This window comes from Lontra canadensis, unplaced genomic scaffold, assembly GCF_010015895.1.
Source record: "Lontra canadensis isolate GAN:19392208 unplaced genomic scaffold, GSC_riverotter_1.0 scaffold94, whole genome shotgun sequence".
NCBI classification, from domain to species: domain Eukaryota; kingdom Metazoa; phylum Chordata; class Mammalia; order Carnivora; family Mustelidae; genus Lontra; species Lontra canadensis.
This window is the reverse complement of record NW_022631088.1, coordinates 7256953-7281337: the sequence shown is the minus strand read 5'-3', so window position 1 is coordinate 7281337 and position 24385 is coordinate 7256953. Positions and strand designations below refer to the sequence as shown.

The following is a 24385-nucleotide window of genomic DNA, read 5'->3' as shown; positions in this document are numbered from 1 at the left end:
TTCTTCAGCTCCAGCAACTACCAAGTTAGCATCAGGTTTCCAAGGGGGCCGGACCGCTCAGCCTGGAAGCAAATCAGGGAAAGCTTTGTGCGGGAATGTCTTCTGCTAAGTGGCGCGTTGGCCTCTCTGGTCGGAGGCAGGAGCGCCAGGCAGGCCATGTCCCGGGGGCTGCTTCACGGCGGGGCTCATGGTCAGGGGAAGGTTCTCCAGCGGTGCAGGGGCGAGGCGGAGTGCACATCCAGACCCTTACGGCCATGAGCAGAGGCAGAAGGCTGGGGGGTGAGGGGATGGGGTCCCAGCCTGCTACTGAGCAGGGTGGTGGGGAAGCACGGAGCTTAAAAGGAAACAGAGCTGGGCTAAGACTGCAGCCCACGCGATGGCTGTGTGCCGTAAGTACACCCTGCAATCTCTCTGAGCTCCAGCCTCGTGGGGCGTCTCTGGAGACTGGAAAGCACAAGGGTGCAGGTTCCGCGAAGCGCCACCGTGACAAGGTGAGCGCCGTCCAGAACGTTCCCTCCGGCCACGTGCTGGCTCACAACGGCAAGGGAAGCATCCGCCCTCTGTTCCTTGTGCACCCGAGGGCACAGAGGAGGGACACTGAAGGTCCGGCTGATGACCCCAGGGCATCCACTCCCAGCCCGTTCCTCCTGCAGCCTGGGTGCGGGGAGGGGAAGACCTCCGCCTGCTCCTGCTGGAGATCAGATCCCGGGGAGGGAGACAGCCGCACACAGGACGTGCTTCCCCAGATAGGCTCACCGTGTTCTCTAACTTGAATCAGTGAGAAAACGGGAAGGCGTGGACGGCTTCTCCTTGTCGAACCATCCCTACGTTCTGGGGGTAAGTCCCATTGGGTTGCGATGTATTCCTGGATCCAACTCGGCGATGTTCCGGGTCTCTGAGATCTGACAGGAGACAGACTTTGCTTCGGGCGCTGGAGTGACGCTGGCCTCACAGAGCAGGAGGGAAGCGTGCCCTCCACGTTCGGTGTGGGTTCCGTTCTCCTGGGGCTCGACGCCAACATCTCGCCAACATCTCGCTCCCACGGAGGGCTGCAAGCACAGCTCAGGCAAGAGGCTGCGTGTGAACCCCTCTCGGATCCTCCAACACCTGTAAGAGGCAGTGTCGCTCCTGGAGGCCAGGAGAACCGCTCAGGCAGCTGCGGCCTGGACCAGGGTCAGTAAGACCGCGACGGCGAGTGCCCGTCCGCCGTGGGTCCCCTGCCCCTTGCAGGTGGTTGGTGCCAGGAGAGGAGGGGGCTTTCTCCCTCCTGTTTATTTTCAGGTAAAGGCCTCTGACCACATCACGCACTTGCTGAAAGATAAAAGCCATGGGCTGTTTTTTCAAACAACTTTTGAGCAAAGGCTGGGAGCTGGCTTGAAAACTCGTAACCGCAGACACCAGGCTAAAAGAACTCCATTAGAGATCGATGAAGAGAGTAACAAAATCACGGAAAGAGTAAAGAGACACAAAGCACAGCTTTCTTAGAGGCCGTAAGAAGGGGTCAGCAAAGGCTTGCAATCGTGGCCTAAAATGTGAGCACAGAAGACTACCAAGGCCTCCCGCGGCACAGTGGGCCTCGCACGGCCCGGGTTCCAATCCCATGGCCGCTACCCGCAGGTTTCCTTGATAAACACAGAATGGCACCGGAAATGTATTCTCCTTGTGATTTTCCAAAGCGTTTTCTCCTCTCCAGCTTGCCCTAGCGTGGGGTATGGTCTATAAACCATTTAACGAGCAGATAGCGTGTTGACTATGTTACCAGGAAGGCTGTCCGAGCTGAAGTTCGGGAGTCCAAAGTTACACGTGGATTTTCAAGTGTGTGCCCCTCTCCCCGGAGCTGTCGAGGGCAGGGTGCTGCCTGCAGGTGCGGTCCGGGACCCGTGGCCCTGGCACTTGTGGGAGATGCGATTCCCTGGTTCTACCCCAGGCCTCCCAACAGAGAAGCACAGGGTGGGTTCCCATGTCCACGCTCAGGTGTGCGCGTCCGTGGACCCCACCACACTGCCCAGGGCGCTCAGAAGGGACGCGTCCTGTCGCTCTGTCGGAAAGACCCCACTGTTGTGTCTGGAGTAATCATTACCTGATTTCATAGAAACATAACGGATTTTATTTCTTTGGGAAATAAAGGCATTTACATAACGCTTAAAAATGGTCTTCAACATGTATATTAAGAGCGAACCTTGTATGTGTGCACGCGGTTCTGTTTGTAGAAAGTCTCATGAGGTCAAATGCTGTTCCTCTCCCCGTTGGCCTCTTTCCTGGCCCTCCCTGGTGCGGCGTCCACACCACAGCCTCAGGCCTGCCCACCCCAACGACTCTGGGCCTCTCCAGCCGGAGCCCTGACTGGCATCTGCACCTCTCCCCCACCTCCGGGCAACCCCTCGGTCCTCTAACAGGGCGGGCCTGGGCGAGGGCCTGTTGGAGTGAAGCAGCCGAGAGAGGCGTACCTTGGCAAGATCACAGTTGAAGGGCCATCTCGGGGCACACGGTGGCCACCCTAATTCCTGGGGGGGTGGCGTCACTCGAACATTGTGCTCTGGTTATGTGTTTCATGTCTGCCACTTTTCATCCTGTCCACCCACTTTTAATGCCCACCGAGAAGCTCATTATTTAAACCATTTCTTAAACTCCTTTTAGAAAGATGCTGACTGAGGAAGTGTTTGCTGTTTGGGAAAAGTAGGTGCGTTTCCAGGGCAGGTGGACCCTGCGGCCCAGAGCCCGGCCTGCAGGTCATTATGGCCGCCTCAGGATGAGGAACGGAGCACAGCTAGCCTTTGGAGCCCGACTGGAAACTCGAAACCCTTAGGCCCCGCTTCTCAGTGTCAGCACTGACACCGTGGGAGCCACGGTCCTCTGCTGGGGGGCCCGTCTGGCGCCCCGCAGGGGGTTTCCAGCAGCCCCGGCCTCGGCCCACGGCACCCCTAAGCCCCGCCGGTTCTGACCATCAGACGCATCTCCAAACATGCGGGGCGTGCCCTGGGGGACACGACGCCCCCGTGGAGCGCCTCCCCCCCGCCGCGTGGCCTCTGGGTGCCCCGACCCACACTTGTGAGGGCGTGGCTTGGAGCCGCGTGGCTCGGCGGCTTCCACACTGCGGGTGCCATTGGCTCCGCTGCGCCGGGCGCGACCCGCGGGGGCTCTGCTGTGCGCGGTCTCGTCCCCCCGCGGCCCCGCCCCTCGGGGAGCGCACCTGTTCAGGAAGATGCTGCTGACGTCATCGTGCGTGATGGGGGGCTTCTTGGAGCTGGCGGCCATCCGCAGCGGGCGCAGGAAGTTGTTGACCAGGATGTGCAGCTGCTGCACGTACTCGGCCTCGGCCTCCAGCATGCTGAACACCAGCTGGTTCCTCTTGCGCATGCTGTCGGCGTGCGGCGAGCGCACGTAGTCCTGGATGACCGTCTTCCACTTGCGCCGGCACAGCCAGCCCCGCAGGAAGCTCTGCACCTGCGGAAGGGCGGGGGCGCGCTCTGTCACGGGGGGCGGGCGCAGGGACCGAGGCTTGGTCACCCCAGCCCCCTCTGCCGGCTGGGCGTGCGGGGAGGGAAGCCCAGCCTGCCACCGCCGCCTGCGAAGTCCTGGGCAAGCTGCCTGGTCCCTCCGAGCCGGTTTCCCCATCGGTCGACTGGGCCAACGAGGGGGCCCCCCGGACCCCAGGGCGGTCTGGGAGGGGTGGTGTCAGCATCTCCGGGGAGCTTTCGGCGGAAATGCAGGTGCCAGGCCCCCGCCCCGCCCTCTGCCTCTTAACAAGCCCCCGGGTTGCTGCAGAAGCCCCCTCTGAAGGAGGAAAAGGGTGGCCCCAGTCTGCATTGTGGGAGGGGCCGGAGGAAGAGGCCTGCCGGCTGTGCCTGGAGTCTCCCCCACCTCTCCGCTAAGGACTGGCCTGAAAGCCCAGAAGTTTCAGCGAACACTCCTCCGGAGAGAGGGTGATTAGCCGTGAACAGAACAAGGCGAATGAGTTAATCTCGTTCTTGGGGCCTCATCAGCGCTTCTGAGAGGTTCCAGCGCCTGCCCAGATCTCTCCTCCTCCTCCGGGGGGAAATGAACGCCGACACTTGAGCTCGGAGTTGGGCTGCTCGGCTTGGCCGTGTGTCAGCAAGAACTCGGCGGGGGGCGGGGGGGGACCTTGATTCCCAGCCCCACAGAGCTCAGGCGGCTCCTGCTACTGGAGGGGGGGTGCCCCGGGGGTGCCGGGGTCACCGGCTGAGGACCAGGCACAGAGGCCCATTAGTCTCAGCGGAAAGGGAGACACGAACAGCAAGTTCAGGGGTCAGGCTGCAGGTCTGCGGCCAGGGCCGTGTGCCCCGGGGAGGAGGCCAGCCCTGAGCCCAGACCCCCTCTTCCGAGACAGGGAGGCTCTCTCTATGAGGGAGCACTTGCCCTGAGGCCCCAGGACAGTGAGAATCGAGGGAATGAGGAGGATTTCAGCTGGTACTTACAATGCTCCAGCGAGAAGGGCTTCAATCGTGGCTGGGAAACCCAGTGGTGCCACAGGGCAGAGGGAGAGCCCGGGTACCCCTGCGAGGGTGGGGCCTCGCTGGGACCTGGTGGCAAACTTCAAGGGCCTTGGGGGCCTGGCGGGTCCTCCAGATGCAGGAGGCCGGCCGGAGGGACTAATGGGGTTTGTGTGGGAGGTGGGCCCTGGGCTGTGCCTCCTCGTGTTTTGCAGGAGGTCCTGTGTCCAGGGACCGGAGGACATGCCTCTGGAGCTGGGTGGCTGGGGCTTAGCGTCACGTGCAAACGCCAAACTGTGTGACATGGGCAAGTCCCTTTGCCTCCCTGCCTCTCAGTCTCCCCGTATGTGAAACGCAGATAATAATGAAACCCCAGAGGGTTCTCAGTTAGGAATGAATTAATCTGTGTACAGCTCCTAGAATAGCAGCTGACACATAGAAAGTGCTTAATGAATGTTAGCTATTTCTATTTTTGAGAAACAAAATCCAGATTTTCATGGGAAATGTTTAGCTTTTAAAGCACTGGCAACAAATTAAAAAGAACAAAAAACACACTGTGTGGGCTCAAAACCCCAAACATGCTGGGAGGCTGAACTCTGCCCGGGGGACGCCCGTGTGCGGTTTTTGGTCTGGGGGCACCGGGGGCTTTCTGCCCCCCTCCACGTGCAAGGTTGTTGGGTTTCACCGGTCTGTCTTAGGGTAACTCGGGCTCCCCGGCTTCAAGCCTGGCAGCCTGCACACGCACACATGTCCCTTCCCTGTGCTGCCCTTGGCTGGTCCAAGGTGCTGGTTGGCACCCCGGCCACCGGGCGGGTCCCCAGGGCCTCCTACGACCTTTGGACTCTCAGGGAGCAAACCAGCAGGGACAGCTCGGGGGACCAGAGGCTCCTCTGCCGAGGTGTGTGTGGGACTAGAGGGGGCAGCTGTGAGAGGAAGGGTCTGCATGAGGAGGGGGCGGGGGGTGTGTGTCGGTGGGGTGGGGGCAGGGGGTCCTCAGGGCCTGTCCTGTGGTGTGAGAAATCCCACAGCTGCAGCCTGCAATCTGGGTTCCTTCTGCTCTGGAGCCCGTCCTACCCACAAAACAAGGTGGAGCCATGACCCCTGGGCAGCTCGGAGAACCCGCCCGACAGTGCTGCTCAGGGCACCTGTTCAGGCTGGGGTGGGGGTGGCTTGCCCTGGGGGCGGGGGGATGGGGGTGACAGTGCCAGGAGGCTCTCTAGGAAGGCTGGTACAGACCTTCTTGATCTTCTTGATATCACTGTCCTCGTCGTTGGGGGTGGTGGTCTGGGTGGACTGGATACGTTCATTGTCCTTGAGCAGGGATGCGATCTGTAACGGAGACGTGCGTCGCAGGGGTGAGCTAGCGCCCTGCCACCTGCCCCAGGGGCCCTGCGGCATGTGTCCCCTGCTCTGTGTGAGGCTGCGGGGCTAGACAGTGAGGGAGCCCTGGACTGGGAGCCCCGGGGGCGCCCGGGCTGTGGGCGGCTGGAACCCCAGGAAGCCTCAGTCTGTGGTACTCCTCCCTTTGCCCCAAGCCATCAGCCCCTTTGTTTCTAACTTTGGCAAGCTAACCTCAAACTTAACCATTTTCACCCATTTGGTGCACAGCTGAGTGGCATTAAAATACGTGTCCACCGTCCCCCCATCCATCTCCAGAACTTCCCATCTCTTCCAATGAAATAATGTTTCTCAGTCCCCACGAAACAACGTTTCCCTGCCCTGCCCCCCCCGCCCTAGCCCCAATCGACTTTCTGACTATGAACGTGACTCCTCTCTGACCTCATTCCAGGACTGGAATCTCACTTGGTGCAGGTATGGCCCTCCAGCTCTGCCCATGCTGCCGCGGGTGTCACCAGGCCTTCCTTGTTAGGCCCGGGGAATTTTTCATGGTATTACATACTGTTTTGCAATCCCTTCATCTGTAAACGGACACTTGGGCAGTCCCTTATTTTTTCAGACAAAACTGCTGGAATCAGAGAAACGTGGAGTTTTTCTGCTAGCCTGGCCTCCCCTCCCCCCCGGGCTGCCCGGAAGCCCTTCTCTGCCCCGGAGCCCCCTGTGGACACTGCTGGCCTAGAAACACGGGCCAGCCATGGGGAGGACCGCTTGCGCTGGCCTAGAAAGCCTCCCGTCGTCTGATGTGGGCATCAGAGTCCAGCACAGCCTCAGGGACAGAATGGAGGGGTGGTGCCCAGGAGAAGGGGTGCCCTGGGCCACATGGTGGCGGGTCCCCTGGGCCTCCCTGAGTGGACGGCCGGGCCGCGCTCTCCCTGCCGCTCTGAGCAGGTGCCGCCTGCTCGCTCCTCCGTCCCGGCCTGCTGCTCCCGTCCACCTGCTCCCGGAGCCTCGCCAGGGCCTGGTGCTCGGCACACACCTGCGTGCTCGGCACAGACGCGAATTCCAAGAGAACCCGGGCAACAGCAGCACCACGGAGCCGGCCCCCAGGAGCACGCTGCCCCCGCTGGGCCTTGCACGGCTAAAGATAGCAGCTCGGGAGTCTCCAGACGCCGCCGCCTAGCCGGCTGGCGCTGCAGAACACGCGGCTCTGTCCCCTCAAGGCCACTTGCCGAACCGCAGAATGAATGGGCTCTCACAATAGAGCACTTTGAAAGCAAAATGGAACAGTTCCCCGCTCTCCACTCCCCTGGTTGCTAAAATTACCCCTGCAATGCTCGCAGAGCGGCTGAAAACATCTGAGCAGCGCTCGGCCGGCGCGGAGCTTCCTGCTTTCTCACATCGCCCCCCTCCCCCCACCCTGGGTTTTTTTCAATTCTGAGAACATCCGCAGGTCGACATAAAGGCAGACTCTGTGCTCCAGAGGGCCGAGGGGCACACGTGCACACACGCACACACACGCACACGTGCACAAGCAGACTCTTAGCTGAGGAACGCGGAGATGCACGGTCAGCATCCCCCCAGCTTTGCACACCGAAACCCTCTTCTCTTCGCAATGGTGGTGTGCGTGCGTGTGTGTGTGTGTGTGTGTGTGTGTGCGGCCGGAGTTTGGATCTGACGGTGCCCTTCTCAGAGAGAGGTGTTCTGGGACAAGTCCTCAGCAGGGACTGGGCGAAAAATAGATGCAACTAGGTCAGGCGTGAGGCGCGGTGCTCGGGCAGCGCCACAAGCCCTGGAGGCCCCACTTAAGGAGGTTGCTGGGTGGGCAGACTCCGGGGTGCTGGGGTCTTGGGCCATGGCTCCCTCCTGCCAGGAGCGGGCTTCGGGAGGTGGCTGGAGCCCCAGCCCCACGGAGCTCCCACCAGCCACCTTTCTCAAAACCCAGCAGGTGCCCTCTGTGGGTGGGGGGGACTGGCTTTGCACCCAGTTCGCCGGCTGGCATCCAGGGCCAGCTCAGTAGACCCTTGTCAATGATGGAGCAGGCACTCTGGCTCCTGCTGGACCCCCTGGCTGCCCATCCTGGCTCCGCGCTTGGCATCTCGACGGGCCCCTGTCCACCTGCCACGCACGGTCAGTCTTTCTCGGCCCATCACAGGCAAACCTTCGCTGCCACCATGCTTTGGGGCACTGAGCTCCAGCTGCTGCCCACCATCCCTGAGATGCCATCTTTAATCCTGAACCCAGTCCGCGCAGCGGCTGGCGGGGAATTTATTCGGGTCCTCCTTCTTGTGAACAGCCCAAGGCTGGCTAAAGATCTCTGTATTCCTGCATTCAAGCAGCTGGCACATGGCCCAGCCTCCTCTCCTCCCTGTTTGATCCCCTCTGGCCTCTTCCAAGCCATCCAGGTGCCTATCTCCATCCTCCTGGGCCAACCTGGTCCACATGTCCTGGTGACGTCTCTGTGCTGGGCTCCGGCGAGACGCAGCTGGAGGTGGAGGCACCAGACCCCTCCCTGGACGCGCTCCCGGACTAACAAGGGGTTCAGGCAGCCCAATAGGACAAGGCCAGAGCAGATGTGCAGCCACAGCGGTGGGAGGGCCTCGCCAGGAAAGCAGCAAGGGCCGTCCACAAGAGGTTTTGAAGGATGAACAGGAGTCCGACAGGAGGGCTACGGGACAGAGGACTTCCAGTGGAGGGGATGCTGTGGACGGAGCCACGGGGCACACAGGACATGGTGTGCCAGGGAAGCAGGGGCAGGACACGGCCCCAGGGGCACGGGAGGCAAGCCTCCAGGCGTGCAGGTGCAGCCCGGTGCGGACAACAGGCCCGCTGCACTCTCCCGCGCCCTCCAGAGCGGTCTCCTCGCTGCTCTACCTTCCGTGCCGGGATTGCGGCCAACTTGGTTTGCAGGACTGATCTAAACCCTGCACTGACGTTCTCGCCGCTCCCTTCCAGAGTCAGGCTCTAGGACTCCGGGCGCTCCAAGCCAATGACGTATTAGCGCTGCGTCTATGCTCCCACCCTCCCCTGCCAGGCCTGCCTCACCCGTGCACCTTCACCTCCGAGCCCCAACCAGAGCAGGGTCGCTGCTGAAACAGTCAGATGCTGCTGAGCGAGCGGCACACCCAGAGCGGACGCGTCTTCTCAGAGATGGATGCCCCTTTGCTTTAGGTCTCCAGCGGCGTGGTGACGAGAAACGGGGCCTGACGGGGTGCTGTTGGGCAAGCCGGAGAGCGGGGCGCACAGTACGGGGCAGACCTCCTTCGGGAGCGATCTCGTGTGTTCACAGGGAGAGGCAGCCACGGGGCACACAGGCCGCAGCCTCGGGGCTGGTGACTGGGAGCGTGACCCGCGCCGAGCCCCAGACCCGCGCGGGCCCAGGTTTGGCGGAGGGCTTGTTCTGAGGGCCCTGGGCTCTTCCTCATGCCCCACCCGGCCGATTATGCAGCGGGGCCTGAAGAAAAGGAGACGTGAAATGCTAGCGACCGGCTCTCTGAAGGAAAGACCCGGCCGAGAGCACCTGCCAAGTTCATGGTGGGCAGTCGCACCGGGGCCCACAGCCAGCTGCCACAGGTCGAGCGAGCAGCCCGCAGAACTCCTGAAGGTCAGCCAGTGGGTTCCTGCAGGCCGCGAGGAGCCAGCGCCCGTGCACCCCGCTGCGTGGTGTTCTGGTGAGATACTCCTGCGGTAGGAAGGGCTGGGGACGTGAGGGCGGGGGTGTGTCCTGTGTGTAAGCTGGTTTCCGACTCAGCTCTGGAAGCCGCCCCTGCTGCGTCCACACCTTTCAGGACGTCTGTTCCACGTTGTGCATGAGAGCCCATGTCAGGGGATGGAAGCGGGAGGTACAGTCAGGCAGCCTCTGGTTCTCCTCCTCAGACAGACGAGGCAGGACTGTGCTTCTCAGCCCCTGGAGCGTGGGCCTGGTCCTGGGACGTGCTGGGTCCACGGTCGCGTGAGTCGCGGTGGGCCTCGCTCACAGTTCCCTTCCCTGCATGTGAGCCCGGGGGGCCTGCCGGCTGTGTCCCCGACTCCGAGCGAGCGTTGGGGAGCAGGCCCCCAGTGGACACCCCGCGTGAGGCCAGAAGCAGCCCCTGCTGCTTGAAGCCCCTGCGGCAAGGACCCCGTCACCCTGACAGACGCATGAGGTGGCCTCCCGCGGGTACCGAGCAGTGCAAGGGGAGGGCAGAAGGCGAGCCCCTGCGTGTCCTCGGGGACGTGCGGGACAGGCTTGAGCAGCTGGGTCTGGCTAGCGGAGGGAAGGGGGACCGTGGGGGCTCGGGGCCCTCCAGGCGACACTGTGATTGGCAACCACACCCCCTTTCCTCAGATCTGGCTTCCAGGAGTAGGCGCGGGGCCGAGGGTCTGGAGCCAGGAGACCCAAGTCCGTGAGGGACTCCATCCCTCAGGTGACCTTGGAGCAACCTTGCATAAGTTCCTCCCTTTGCGGTGGCCCTCAGCGTCTTCAGATCCCTCCAGCGGTCACGTTCCAAGGCCTGCTGCCTCCCACACGGCCTACTTCCTGGAGCAGGCTGTGTCCACCCGCCCCGCAGGGGTGTGTGTGTGTGCGTGTGACACAGAGACTACAGCCCGAGAGCGCCACAAAGACCGTCTTCTTTCTCGGTCTCCTTTAAAAGCTCTCTTGCCCTGCTGTAACGCATTCAGGCGGACGCTTGCTCCAAATTCCCACCGACTGGGCTTCTCCTGCCCCCGACACACACTCACACACACACAACTGACCCGCCTTCTGCTCCCTAGCGACACAGGGCACCCCCGCAGCCCCCATCTTCTCTTGCACACTCGTCCCTGAAACCTCCCAGGCCGTACGCCGCGTGAACCCATGGCCTCCCCAGCGGTAGAAGAGCTCGCTCCTGCCGGGGTCCGCGCCGCGAGCTCCAGCATAATGCTGATGTCATCGCACCCAGACCCTGGCGGTAGGCACGGCTCTCCCTCTGGGCCAGCTCGGATCGTGAGGCCCACATATTCACTGACCACGTACCATGTGCCAGGCGTAAGGAGGGAGCACAAGGGCAGTCTGTCCCCCCAGGGGCCCCCACCAGGTCGGTGGGGTGGCAGATGGTGCGGAACCGGCTCTGATGAGGCAGGCAGGAGCGGAGACGTCGTGGGAGCAGGGGCAGTGAGCAGCCCCGGCCGGGGGGGCGCTGCTGAGAGGAGGCGCGGGACCTGCTAGGATTCCACGAGGCAGGAAGGTGGGACAACCGACCGGGGCATGGGGCCCAGGGCTCCCAGCTCTGGCTGGAGCGCGGGGGACAGGAGGAGGTCTGGGGAAGAGGATGAGGCCGTGGGTGCTGCTCAGGGGGGGCTGCAGGCGGAGTGAGCGCGTGAGAGGCCCCCGGGGCAGCCTGGCTCATAAAACCAATTACGTGGGGCTGGGCCAGGCCCCCGGTTCCTCACTGGTGCAGCCCGGACTCGGGGATGTGTGCTGGGCTGGGCGAGATGCCAGAAGGAAGCAGGTGCTCACAGGCGGGACAAGCTCCTGTCCTGCAGCTGCGAGGGGAGGGGAAAGACTGACAAGCAGACAGCCCCGGGCTCCCGTCCCAGCTCGCCCCCCAGCCCCCGCCCAGCTGTGGGAGCTCTGGTGGGCGGCCTGCTGAGCCTGGATCTTCTCGGGGTGGTCGAGGGCGGACTGGGGAGGCCCATCTGAGGTGCCCAGTGCAGGACCAGAGGAGGCGTGTGGAGTTCTGGTGTCTGCTTGAGCCTGAGCTCCCGAGGGGACGGTGCAGCTTTGCGACGGAGCAACATGGCGGGACTGGTGACTTCGGTCTGAGTGTTCCGGGCAGAGCCGGCCTCACGAGCGCCGGACGGGACCCACGTTTGGGGATCCCAGCTCCGAGGCTTCCACCCTGAAATTCTTAGCGCTTTTCTCTTAGAATTTTCTGTTTTGTACGTGACGTCTGGTGGGACAGCGGAGCACAGCGCAGGGTCCTGGGGCCCTAGCTTGTGTGTTCTCCCTCTCACTCGCCAGCCCCGGGACGGGCTCCCGCTCCCCGCTCCCCACCCCCACAGCTGCCCTCTGTCCGGGGGTTACAGGCTGGCATCGGCGGGGGCACTGGACTCCACCCGAGGGAGCCCCAGCGTGGGTGTGAGGGGGGTCCAGGGAAGGGCGCGAGACAGCAGGGTGCACTCGGTGGGTGACCCCCACCCAGCGCACAGGTTGTGGGGGTCGAAGTTGCGGGTCACCTGCCTGCCACGGGTTGCAGTGATGGGCTGTGAGGACGGGGTGACTTCCCCAGCCCGGGCCGCAGCCTTGCGTTTTCCCTTGCGTTGGGCCCTGGAAATTACTCGGCTGAGTCTGCCAGCCGAGCCCATGCTTCCCCTTCCCCTCCTCAGCGCAGAGCCCACGGCTCTGGGGCAACATGGCCAGATGGTGCCACGTGCGCCGTGGGGCGAGGGGTCAGATCCTTCTGTGCTGGGCACACGGCTGGCAGGGGCGCCTACGGGGCGGAGAGCACAGCCCGCTCTCCCGTTGAGGGAGCTGCTCGGGAGGCCGGGACAGCGCGGTTCCAACTCTGGAGGTCGGCGCGGAGGTCCGGGAAATACGGCTTCACGGACACGCTCAGTATCATGGTCCCAGGCGGGCTCAGCCTGACGACAGCGCGGCCGGCCCCTAGACGGCTGCCTGGAGAGCCCTTGCCTGGACCCCGACCCTCTGGGGGCCCCGCACCCCTGCCATGCTGGCCGGTGACGCCGAATGCTTAGTCAGCATGGCCCTAGGCACGGCGCTCTGCAGCTCGCCCATCAGCTCGCACCAACCTCACAGCCTTGCCACGTGAGGATAAAAAACCCATCTCACTGACAGACGAACTGAGGCACAGGGCTTGGGGGCAGAGGTGGGATTTGAACCCCCATCTGACCGCGCACCATCCCGCTCTGCCCATCACGTGTCCCCACGCCCCGCCCCTCCAGGAGCCCGTTGGGGGGCCCGGGGCCCAGCTGGTGGTCACCTCTGCCTTCAGCCGCTCGATCTCGATCTCGCCGTCCTCGATCTGCCGCCGCAGCTGCTGGGCCACCGTCTTCTCCGTCTCCACGATCTGCAGCAGGTGCAGGTACTTTTGCATCAGCGCCTCGTGCTCCGTGGCCAGGGTCCGGTAGCTGCGGGCAGTGGACATGCAGGTTACCACACTGTGGGCCTCAGATCCGCAGGTCCAGCCCCAGGTGGGACTCCCAGCGGCAGGACTCCGGAGAAGGTCCCGCTGCCGCACACAGTGCCTGAGGACTCCCTGCCAGCTCCCGTCTTGCACTCGGACCTGTGGGTCCCTTGGGGGCCGCTCTCACCCACCAAAGCCCCTGGGCCTTTGCACAGGCGGATCTTCTGTCCGAAGCCCATTTCCCCTGCCTCTTTTCTGGGCTGGCTCTGGCTCCAGCTGCCATGTTGTCTTCCCCAACCCAGACCATGGGGGTGTCCCACAGCCCAGGTCTCTGACGCCAAACCCAGGGCTCTGGGCACATACCCGTCCAAGGGTGGCCTTGGCCAGGAGGCTTGTGTTGGGGGAGACTGGCAACAAGGCTGGAGGGTTAGGGGAGCCAGGTCAGAGGGCCCCCCAAAGGATAAGCAAAGGGCAGAAGAGAGAGCCCAGCAATGTGTACGTTAACAGGCCTCAGACTCGCAGGGCATCACGGTTGGGGGCGACCTGGAAGACCAGCCGGATTCCAGGCCTCTGGAGGGGAGCCGTGTCAGCTGTGTTCTGGGCCAGGGTTCTCCCCGACACCCTGCAGCACAGGCAGGGCCACTGGCGGCGTCAGAGCTGGGGAAACGCCGTTCCGTAAAGGAGGGCCCACAGGCTTCACAAGGGAAGCTCTCAGTGGGGCCCATCGGGGAAGCCAGGCAGGGACTCGGAGGGAAAGCCCACCCTGCCCCTCACTCACCCGTCCATTCACCGACCCCGTCCTCCCCTCCCTTCCCTGGTGCCCTCAAGGGCCTCCCTTCCCCTTCCTGCCCGTGTCCCCAACCTCCTCCCACCCTTGGCTTCACGGCCCCCAGTTTCTGGCCTCCAACCTCAGCGGCCAGACCCCCCCTTCCATCTCCATGCCTCTCTGGCCTCGCCCCCCACCCCGCTGGTGGCCGTGTTCTGCCTCGCAGCCTGCCATGTCACCATCTTGCTTCTCGGCTGCTTCCTGCCTGTATCCTCCCTCCCCGTTGCGGCTGCCACTGCCCTGCGGGTTTGGGTTCTGGCGGAAGCCCGGTCCTCAGACCCAGTCCGCTTGCTGGGTCCGGCCTCGCTCACTCCCTCGCACACCCAATAGCCCAGGGACCGCAGACTCGTGCCGTAGTTTATCTGTGACCTGGGTCTGTGCCAGTGAGGGACAGTTCACACGTGACGCATTCACGCTGGGATTACCATGGCCCCCCTCCTGTCAGAGGGCGGAGGCCTTGCTCGCTCCATCCTGAACCCCTGAATGCCTGTCCCTTCAGTGTCAGCAGTGGTCCCTGTCCCACAGGCTGTCTCTCTTCGGCATGTAGGGAGCCCTGAGTCCCTCCACGTGAGGGACAAACCCAGCCCCCTCCCACCCATGCAGCAAGGGTTGTTCAGAGAGTAGCCTGTCCTCACTTGTCCCCACATCTGTCCCTCCACTTGCTCCTAGGCTGGGGCAGCCAGGGGAGGCAGCTGGCACCCACAGCAGTGGGGTCCCTGTAGGGGGTCATCCATGGGCTCCCCATGTGCCCAGTCGAGGGGACACTTTCCCGTCTGGCATCTTCTTACATGGCTTTCTGGTGGCCCTGGACGCGGCTGGTGAGCGGGTGCCGGGCTAGCAATGCTGGCTTTCGTCACCGACTCCGGAGCCGCACACACGTGCTCTCAGCCTCAATGATGGGAGCCCAGGCGGCCATGCGTGGGAACAGCCTCACACGGAGGCAGGGGTGGGGGCCCTTGGGAGGCTGAGAAAGCCTGGCCCCTTGACGGGGTCGGAGGAGGTTGGTCCCTGCTGGCCTGACGGCAGCAGGGGGTGGTGGGGCGGGTGGACAGGGCGGGGGGAGCAGGGCGCACGGTGGACCTGGAGCGTATCCCTGGGGAGGGTCCTGACCCCGACATCAAAGCTCCGTCCTGGCCTCCCCGCCTCGCCCCCCGTCTAAAGGTCAGTGAGGCTGCGAGCGTGGACTCTGCTTGGCAGGACCATTCACTGAAGATGAGGCCTTGGCTCCCCTACGAGAATGAGTGTGAACGAGAATATTAGGTTTCGAAGTTTCTCCCACTTCCCAAGAGGCTCCGTTCTCTTCGCTTGCAAAGGGAGCTCAGCGGAGAGACGGTGGGGTCTGTCTTCACGCTGCCGCACTTCTCCGCACTCCAGGGCTGTGGAAATCCGAGACTCGGGTGGTTTGTCACGGACGCTGGTGCTCGGCGTGGAGCAGGGTCTCCTGGGCAGCCGATCTGGGCTGCCCCGCCTCCCCCGCCCTCTCCTCCAGTGACGAGGTACCGAGCACCTCTCTGGGCAGCACTGCCTTTGGAGACTCAGACTCAGAGCTGGACGGGAACTTGGGAGCCACGGAAGACCCACGGCCTCATTTTATAAGTGAAGAAACCGAGGCCTGAGAGGGGACGAGCCTTCCCCTAAATGACACTCTGGGAGCGCGGCAGCTGGAGCTAGAACAGAGCTCCAGTCCCCGACAGCGGGAGCTGCTCGGCTCACACCCTGTGCCCTCCCTGAAGTGTGGACGGTACACGCATGGGCAGGGGGCACGCTGTAGACCCCACGGCGCTTACCTCGGTACGTACAACGTATCTAGTACGTAAATGCAAACAGAAACCAAATAAGTTCGGCAACACTGCTCACTGCTCAACAGAGCCGTGGAACAGAGCCAGGCTCCCTCCTGACCCACACACGCACCTCACACTCACGATGGACTGGGCTTGAGGCTACATATGGCTCACAGTCTGCGCTTTCCCCCTAGCGACACAGAGCGTTTACGTCAGCCCCAGGAAGGCCTCTCCCGCGCCGGGGTGCAAGTGCTTCAAATCCCTGGGACCACAGATCTGATGTGCTTCCACCCCTGCTCCTCCGTGGTGCTACAGGACACAGTGGGCCTGAAGATGGGGAGATGACCTCGGTGGGCCTGACCTAATCACTCGAAGCATCTGAGATGCGGTTTTCTGTGCTGGTCACAGAAGGGGGAGGTCTGAGGTTTGGGGCTGCAGAACCCTGCGTTAATTTTGACGTTTAATGTGCGTAGACTGGAAGGTGCAGGTGTGAAAAGCACATGGTTGACGGTGACGGGCTTTGATCTGCACATACCGCACCTGGGAGAGAGAACCTTCTGTCCCCCCACAAGCCTGACCCCACAGGCGACTCCTGCTCAGAGTCCTTCGTCACAAGTGAGCTGTGCCTGTGACACAATTTTGCGTCACTGGACTCAGATGGCGTGCCCTATTTTGCGTCTGGCTTTTCCTCCTCAGCACGCTGACTTTGATGTTCAGCGTTTTGTGACACGTGTTTGGGGCGGGCGCCTTTCCGGTGCTGGGCAGTATTGTCACCTGGATGTACCGGGGCTTGTCTGCACGTCTGTCTGTGGACAGACACCTCAGCTCTTTCTAGTCTGGGGACGATTATACACAAAGCTGTGTGCACAGGATCGGTCGTGGATGTTTTTGCTTCTCTCAGATAAACACCGAAAAGTTGACATCGCTGGTCATGGAGCTGGCCTAGCAATCTTTAAATGGCTCCGTTTTTTAAGCAACTGTCTAACAATTTTCTGAAGTGGTTGAGCCATTTTCCGCGCCTGCCTGCGTGTGTGCCTTACGGGGCCCCACCCCAGCCGGGCCCCTGCTGGGTCTCCGTCACCTCCGCCAGGCGAGACTCCAGGGTCTCACACGGTCTCTGAAACATTTTGGTATCAATGTATTTTCTAAACCAGTGCAGTCCTGGTCCTCAGAATGTACAACCGATTAGAAGTCTGCATTCTGCACCGCTTCAACACGTAGAAATCCCCTCCCCGTCAGCAGACTCATGTGGTTCTCAGAACAGCCCTGCTCTTGGTTCCTGGTGGGGGGACGGAGGCCACCGGCTCTTCCTGAGTCTGGGTTCTTCCGCCGTGAATCCATCCTGCACAACACTGACAATTTCCATTCAAAACTGTAGCTCTGACGGTGTTACTCTCCTGGTGTAAAAGCTTCGATAGCTCCCACTGTTCACAGATTAAAGGCCCAACTCCCCAGCTGGGTGTTCAAGACCCGTGATGACCCGATTACACTTCACCTTCCGAAACCCACACTTTATCTCTTCATTAATCCTGGAAGTCTCTCTTGTACATCAGTGCCTTGGGGTGGGACTGGGGCTGGGGGCCAAAGCACTCATAGTTAAACCCATTACGCCCTTGGTCCTCTGGCTCAGGTCAAATGTCACCCTGTATCCAGCTTCCCTCATCTCCCTGCAGACGGAAGTAGTGTCTCTCCCTCATGGTGCCTTGTACCTACCAGGGCCTTTGTGTACAAGAGCTAGCTGCGAACATGTCTAATGTCTTCCGAAGTGGACATAATGTCCCTGGGGGACACCTGCATCCAACCCTATCTGCCCAGACTCAGAGCCTGAGTCTATAAGTTCATGTGTGAGTACCGGGTCTCCATGGCTGGACTGGATACTCTCTGAGAACAGGGAAGGACATGGCCTGACCTCGAGGTCATAGTTAGTGCTATGGCCATCATGAAGGGTTTCTGGTCAGCTGGTTTGTTCCAGGGCTCACAGAAGGACCCTGGTATCCATCCACCCACCCACCCCTTCACCTACCCACCCATGCATCCATTTACCACCCATTCATTTATACATTTATCCACCGTCCCACTCACTTACCCACCCATCCACCCACCCACGCATTCACCCATCCACTACCCACCCACTCATCCATCCACCCACTCATACCCACCCGTCCATCCACCCACCCACCCATCCATCCATCCACTCACACACACACCATCCATGCATCGTTCGTTACTATCTATCCACCATCACACGTACTCGAAACACATCCATTTATCGTCCGTCTACCCTCCATTCATTCATCTTTCACCTTCCATTCAGCATCCAACCTTGCATCCATCCTCGTCCGTTCATTCTTCCTTGATTTCTCCCGGTCCACTTGCTCATGCCCCTGTAAGCCCTGGGGACCCAAAGAATCAGACTTGGTCTCTGCCCTCAGGACCTTACACTTAACAAGCAGACAGACGCAGAGACACACCACTCTGCACTGAGCTGGAGAGATCACCTGCTGAGAGGGGTGACTCTGGGGGTCCCTGCCCTTGGATGAGACTTGGCTCTGTCAGGGGGTTGTCAGCTGTGGAGCCGTACCCCAGCCCATAAGCCTGTCACCTCCCCACGACCCAGAAGACTCAATCCATGGTGGGGCCCCGTTTTCTCTGCAGCATACACAGAGAGGCCTTCACTTTTCTCTCTGTCTGGCCCCTCCAGGGAGGGGCATGCCCTGCGGGGAATGAGGAGGAGCTCTGGAACCCCTGAGCTCAGAGAAGTTGAGAGATTTCCCTCTGTAGAACAGGAAACAGGCTCCGAGGAGAGACAGGAGCTGTTCATGGTCACGCCGCAGATCTGTGGCTCAGCTGGCTTGGAGCCCGGGCTTAGGCTTTGGTAGCCATAAAATCCTTGACCCCAACCAAATAGGGCTCAGCTCCCCTACTGGAAAGGAAGGAGACGGTGCACTGAAGCTGGCGGGAGGTTGCTCCTCCAGTCTCCCTGCTCCTGGGGGCACCGAGGGTGGCACAGACCCAGAGCTCTGGGATCTGAGGGGAACCCTGCCAAGAACCCTCCTTACAGCTCGCCTTCTCCCCTCCCTTCCTCCCTTCCCCACCCTCCCCCTCGGGGCCTGGGTTTGCTCTGGGCAGGGCCCTTGTGTTCCACCTCTTTGGCGGCGACGGTGGGGTGGCCAAGACGTACCTGGCGTGAGCGATGGCTGCCACCCACTCGTCACAATCCTTGGCATCCTCCGTCCTCAGCTCCAGGGCTTTCTGGTTCTCGTGGCTGAAGTTAACGGTGAAGTAATGCTGCACGGAGAAGAAGACAGCTCTGGTCACCAGGGTGTCTGCACGGCTCTCTGTCTGGCTCTCGGGCCGGGCGCTCGTGGCCACACCAGCCAGGTGCAGACTCATTACTGGGACCCGGGAAGGCCACTCCAGTTAACATTTTCAAACCCGACTAAGGCGGGCTTTGTACATGGAACAGAGCCTATACTTAGGATATCGTAGGAAGGAAGCAAAACCTGATTTGTCAACAAATTGCAAAAAAGCTAGTTTTAAACCATCAGGTGTGTTGGGAGGAAGGCAAAAGCACCACGGGGGACTGACTCTGGGACGCGGGTTCCCGCTGAGGGCTGTGTGCCTGTATTCCGCTCCCAGAAAGTTATCAAGCCGTCTTCTGGTCCTGGGACGAAAGCATGAACAGACAGGGCCCCGAGGAGCACCCCCGGAAGCCCCGCTGTGGGGTGCAGGTGACTTGGACCCACCTCAGGCCCAGGGCCAGGGGCCAGCACCCCCGCCACCCCTGCTAGCTCCCAGGAAGCAGAGCAGCCGACAGCACACACATGTTATATTGTCCCTGTTAAGGCAGCTCAGCTCCCTGCACGATGCCCGCAGCCCAGCGAGCACACCTGTTTGCTGCGGTCATCGCTGGGAGGGAGGTGAGAGCAAAGGGCGGTGGGGGCGGAGAAAGCCCATCGGGTCAGCCCGGGAGTGCAGAATGGCTGCCTCGCTGGCGGAGAGGGGTCCAGGTTTGAGCTGCGCTGGACAGGGAATGTGGGGGCAGCACAGGTGTCCGGAGCGCCCCGTGTGTTCGGGGTGCGAGGGGCTGGATGACGGGAACACGGGTGCCAGACACACGGCGGGCAGGGTCCCGGTGGTGGTGCCCAGCAGGGGGACGGGCTGGGAGGACAGCATCTGTGCATGCCTCCGGTCTCATCCTGCTGGAGGTGGGAGAGAGGCAGGTGGTGGGGTGCAGAGACAGACCTGAAGGCCCGCCGCTCAGAGGTGTGTCCGGGCCGCGGTGTGGCGGTGTGTCATGGAGAGGTGCTGTCCCCGTCCCTGCCCCTGCGGCGCCGGGCTGCAGGGAGCAGCCCCCGAGGTGCGGCGCGTAAACTATTTTTAGCGTCTGCTGACATTTACTGTATTTCTGTTAATTGTTAGCCTTGGTGGCGGCCGCGGGGTGTGTGCGTGCGTGTGTGCGCGTGTGTGTGTGTGGATGGGGAGTCCGCGTCTCTCACTTGTTTCCTAGGAAACAGATAACTGGGGCTGTGGAACGAAATGTCAGCTACAGCCTCAAATAACTGAATTCAGAAGGCTCAGGTGGGCGCCCGCCGCCCCGTCCCGGAAGCAGCAGGTACCCAGCATGTTCTGCCCCTCGAGAGATGAGGGACACCCCTGCGCTCATCTCCCAGGAGCTCACTGGTTCCTGCCTTCGGCAGGTGGAGCAGGTGTGATCTGTTTTGCACAGAGAGGTTGAGCCACTTGCCCAGGGCCACACAGCTGCAAAGCAGACCTTCCCCAGGCACCTGCCATCCACTCCAGCCAGGGCTTGGCACTGGGGTGGGAAGAAAGCCCACGGAGCCTACAGACGGGTGGGACTCTGGGTCCTAACTCAGAAGTGGGGACATTCAGCTGTACCGTGGGTTGCCTCGGGTCCCCAGGGAGGACGTCCTGGTGCTGGATGGGCCTGCCGAGGGGTCTCCTTCCCTGCCAAGCTGCCAGGGGCGGGGCAGGGGGCAGAGGCCCATGCCCGGAGGGGCCGGGTGGGCGCGGGTCCCTGAGCCTGGCCCTTCTGAGCTGTGGGGAGTGAGGGGCTTTGCAGTCGGCCAGGCCAGCATAGTGGAGAAGCACGAGGCTGCTGGGCCCCAGGCCCCCCGAAACCCCACTGCAATCCCGCCTCAGCAGGAAATGGAACCACAGGCAGTCGGCTTAGAAGCCTCTAGGTCTGAACCTCGCCTGCACCAGCAGAGACCTCGGCTTTCAAGCATCAGCTCTCTTCCCCTCAGGGCAGGATCGGCTCCCAGAGGCTCCCTCCCTGCTCCCTCCCAGTCACCTCCCCAGGGCGAGGCTGGCCCACCCATCCCTCTACCCAGCCTGCATCCCATCCCGACACCCCTGTTCCAGCTGAGCCCGTGGTCGTGGCCGTGGCCAGGCTCCTCACGAGTGTCCTGCATCTCTTGCCTTGGAGACAGCACCCGGACGGTGGTGGGCGGCTGGAAGTCCAGGAGCAAAGGCTAGTGGCGGGATGGGTGTTGGGGCCTGGGGGCAGGCATGACATGGAAATGTCACAGCAGCTCCTGGTGAGCAGACTGGTGGTGCTGGAGGGAGCTCTGAGGAAAGCCGGAGCATCCTCGGGGCAGAGGATAAGGGCTGTGCTGGGCAGGCCACTTGGGAGTCTCCACTAGCGGGGACACTGGGGGGTCCCAGGCTCGGGCCGGGGCTCTTCGCACACCTGGCCTTGCTGGGAGCATGCTCCCCTCCCCTCCTCGCCCAGGAGTCACACGGATTCCCCCCCTTCCACAGGGACGCAGAGGCCAGATGCCCAGCAGCGCACAAGGTCCCCTCCAGGAAACAGTGGGTGGATCGCAGCCCAGCAGGGCTTCTGTGGCCCCCTGTGGCGGGGGCTGCCTTGTGGGGGCCTCAGAGGGCGTGGGGACAGCGGGCTCCCTCTGTGTGTGCGCTTCCCTCAACACCTGGTCTCCATACGCCCTGGGCCAAGTGACTAGTGCCCCTGAAGGGAGAGTAAACCTCTTCCCAGCCCTCCTGAGTCACTGCGAATCCTGACCACGGTGGCCACATGTGGAGGGTTTGCTCTGTGTGGGGCTGGGGGGTGAGGGAAGGGAGACACAGAGATAGAGACAGAGATGCAGACAGAGATGGAGACAGAGATGCAGAGACAGAGATGGAGACACAGACATAGAGACAGAGACAGAAATGTAGAGATGGAGACAGAGATGGTGACAGACACTGGTGACAGAGATACAGAGACAGAGATGGAAACAGAGATATAAAGACGAAGACAGAGATGCAGAGATGGAGACAGAGATGGAGACAGAGACACAGAGAGAGACAGAGAGATGAGACAGAAGGAGACAGAGATGGAGACAGAGACACAGACAGAGGAGAGCGGCAGAAACACAGAAACAGAGAGAGGAAGTAAAATCTGCTGGGAAAGAACGAAGTCTCCACATGCAGAGAGAAAGAGTGAATTCCAGGCTCCTGGAAGACGCTAAGGAAAAGGCAGTTTGAACTGAAAAAGATGGAAGGAAAACGTTGGGCCCTCAGGCCCACGCGCAGACAGACCCAGACAGCTGCTGGCAGGGCAGGCACAGGAAGGCGGCCAGTCCCCTGTAGGTGTGGCCCAGTGTTCCGTGGGGGTGCAGGCACCTGTACAGTGGGTGACTGCCCTCTCACGGAGGGGCTGTGGTTAGAGAGGTGAGGTGGGCCCCGCAGGGGCTGTGCTTGGGTTCCCCAGTCACCCAGGGTTCTTTTCACAGCAATGGGCCAGGGGACCCAGAGTGAAGAGGGGCAAGTGGCCTCCTGGTCAGAGAAAGGGCACTGGATGTGGAGTCTGACCACAGTGTGGCCCGGAGTGGTTGGGGCCCTTCCTCTGGGATGCTCAGGTCCCTCCTCCGTGAAGTGGGTAGTGGGCAGACACACCAGGCTCTTGGTCTTCCTGAGTTCCACGCTCTCTCTCTCTCTGCACCTGCACAATCAGTGTGTCTATCCATGGCTCTGTCCCCCTGCCTGTCCATCCACCTACCCACCTCTCTACCTGCCCACTGGGAGGGAGAGACCCAGCCAGGAAGAGAGTGTGTGCTCTGTGTCTTTTCCCGGGGCTCTGGATTGGCTAGGGATGGTTCCTTGTCTCTCCTGACAGCCTCCAGGAGGCTCTGGGCATCCTCTGGCCCAGCCCCTGCTGGCTGTGCACAGTCCACACAAGGGACATCCCTTGGACATCTGGCTCTGGTGGTCAGGGGCTTGTGGTTCTGGGTCCCACAGGACTGAAGCAATTGGAGAGACAGTTCACGGCAGGCTACCTCCCTGGGGTGCTGCCCAGACAGCATACTGAAAGCCACCCCCAGGCTTCCTGTGGCCACTGAGTTAGGATGAGGGGAGAGAGCTGTTTCACTTGATACATGGACACCAACACAGCCAAGCAAAATAAGGAGACAGAGGATTATGCTCCCAATGAAAGAACAAGATAAAACTCTAGAAAAATACCTTCATGAAACCGAGACAGGTAATTTACCTGATAAAGAGTTCAAAGTCAAGGTCATAGAGCAGCTCACTGATCTCAGGAGAAGAACAGATGGATGAGAGAAAACACGAGAAGGTACCAAACAGAAGTCACAGAGTGAAGAATACAAAACTGAACTGGAAAAAAAAAGTGCATAAAGGGCTTCAACAGCAGAGCTGACGAAGCAGAAGAAAGGGTCGGTCAGCTGAAGACAGGGCAGGGGAGCACACTCTAAAACAGAGCAGTGAAAAGAATAAAGAATTTAAAAAACCAAAGACCGCTCAAGAGGCCTATGGGAAAACATAAAGGGAAACAACATTTGCATAATAAAGGTGCCAGAAAGAGAAGAAAACTTCTGTCCCCCAGAAAGCCACAGAAAATGTATTTAAACAAATAATGGCTGAGAATGGCCCTGACCTGGGGAAGGAAACACACACCCAGGCCTAGGAAGCCTAGAGAGTCCCAAATAACACAAACCCAAGGAGACCCACACCATGACACATCATAATAGAAACATCAAAAGTTAAAGATAAGGAGAACCTTCAAGGCATCCAGAGAAAACAACTCCTTAGGTACAAGGGATCCCCATAAAACTACCAGAAGAATTTTCAGCAGAAACTACGTGGGCCAGAGGGAGCAGCAAGATATATTCAAGTGTTGAAGGGAAACAAACTTCCAACCAAGACTACTCCACCTGGGAGGGTCATTGTTCAGAACGGAGGGGGAGAGAAAGTTTTCCAGACAAGTAGGAGCTAAGGGAGTTCACCACCATGGAGCAGGACTATGAGAGCCACTAAAGGGACTTCCTGAAGCTGAAAAGAAAGGGCATTAACTGGGAACAAGAGCACAAATGAGGGGTGCCTGGGTGGCTCAGTGGGTTAAGCCTCTATCTTTGGCTCAGGTCATGATATCAGGGTCCTGGGATCAAGCCCCATATCGGGCTCTCTGCTTGGCGGGGAGCCTGCTTCCTCCTCCCTTTCTGCCTGCCTCTCTGCCTACTTGTGATCTCTGTCAAATAAGTAAATAAAATCTTAAAAAAAAAAAAGAGCACAAATGACAGCATGAATCTCACTAGTGAAGGTAAATATGTAAAGGCAGGGGGTTCATCCCTCGTAAAGCCAGCTGGAAAGTTAAAGGTAGAAGCAATAAAAATGACTATGACTATAACAATTAGTTAAGGGATACACAAAATAAAAAGATGTAAAACTTGACATCAAAGCGTAAGATGTGGGGAGAGCGAGAAGAAATGCAAAGTTTCAAAATGTGTTCAAACTTAACTTGCTATCGACTTCAAACAGATTAGGGCACACACACAGACACACACACAGATACACACAGACACACACAGACACAGACACACACACAGACAAACACAGACAGACACA

At 60.7% G+C, this 24385-nt stretch overlaps 1 protein-coding gene across 2 annotated transcripts in view; it reads right to left on the bottom strand.

The window, feature by feature from the left end:
• RASGRF1 (Ras protein specific guanine nucleotide releasing factor 1) overlaps nucleotides 1-24385 on the bottom strand; it is an 89477-nt gene that overhangs the window by 52390 nt on the left and 12702 nt on the right. For both annotated transcript variants that reach the window (XM_032836866.1, XM_032836867.1), the window contains exons 2-5: nucleotides 18681-18787; nucleotides 12749-12896; nucleotides 5688-5780; nucleotides 3191-3444 (exon numbers count right to left, since the gene is read on the bottom strand). In XM_032836866.1, the coding sequence (XP_032692757.1) occupies nucleotides 3191-3444; nucleotides 5688-5780; nucleotides 12749-12896; nucleotides 18681-18787 (602 nt within the window). The remainder of the gene's footprint in view (nucleotides 1-3190; nucleotides 3445-5687; nucleotides 5781-12748; nucleotides 12897-18680; nucleotides 18788-24385) is intronic.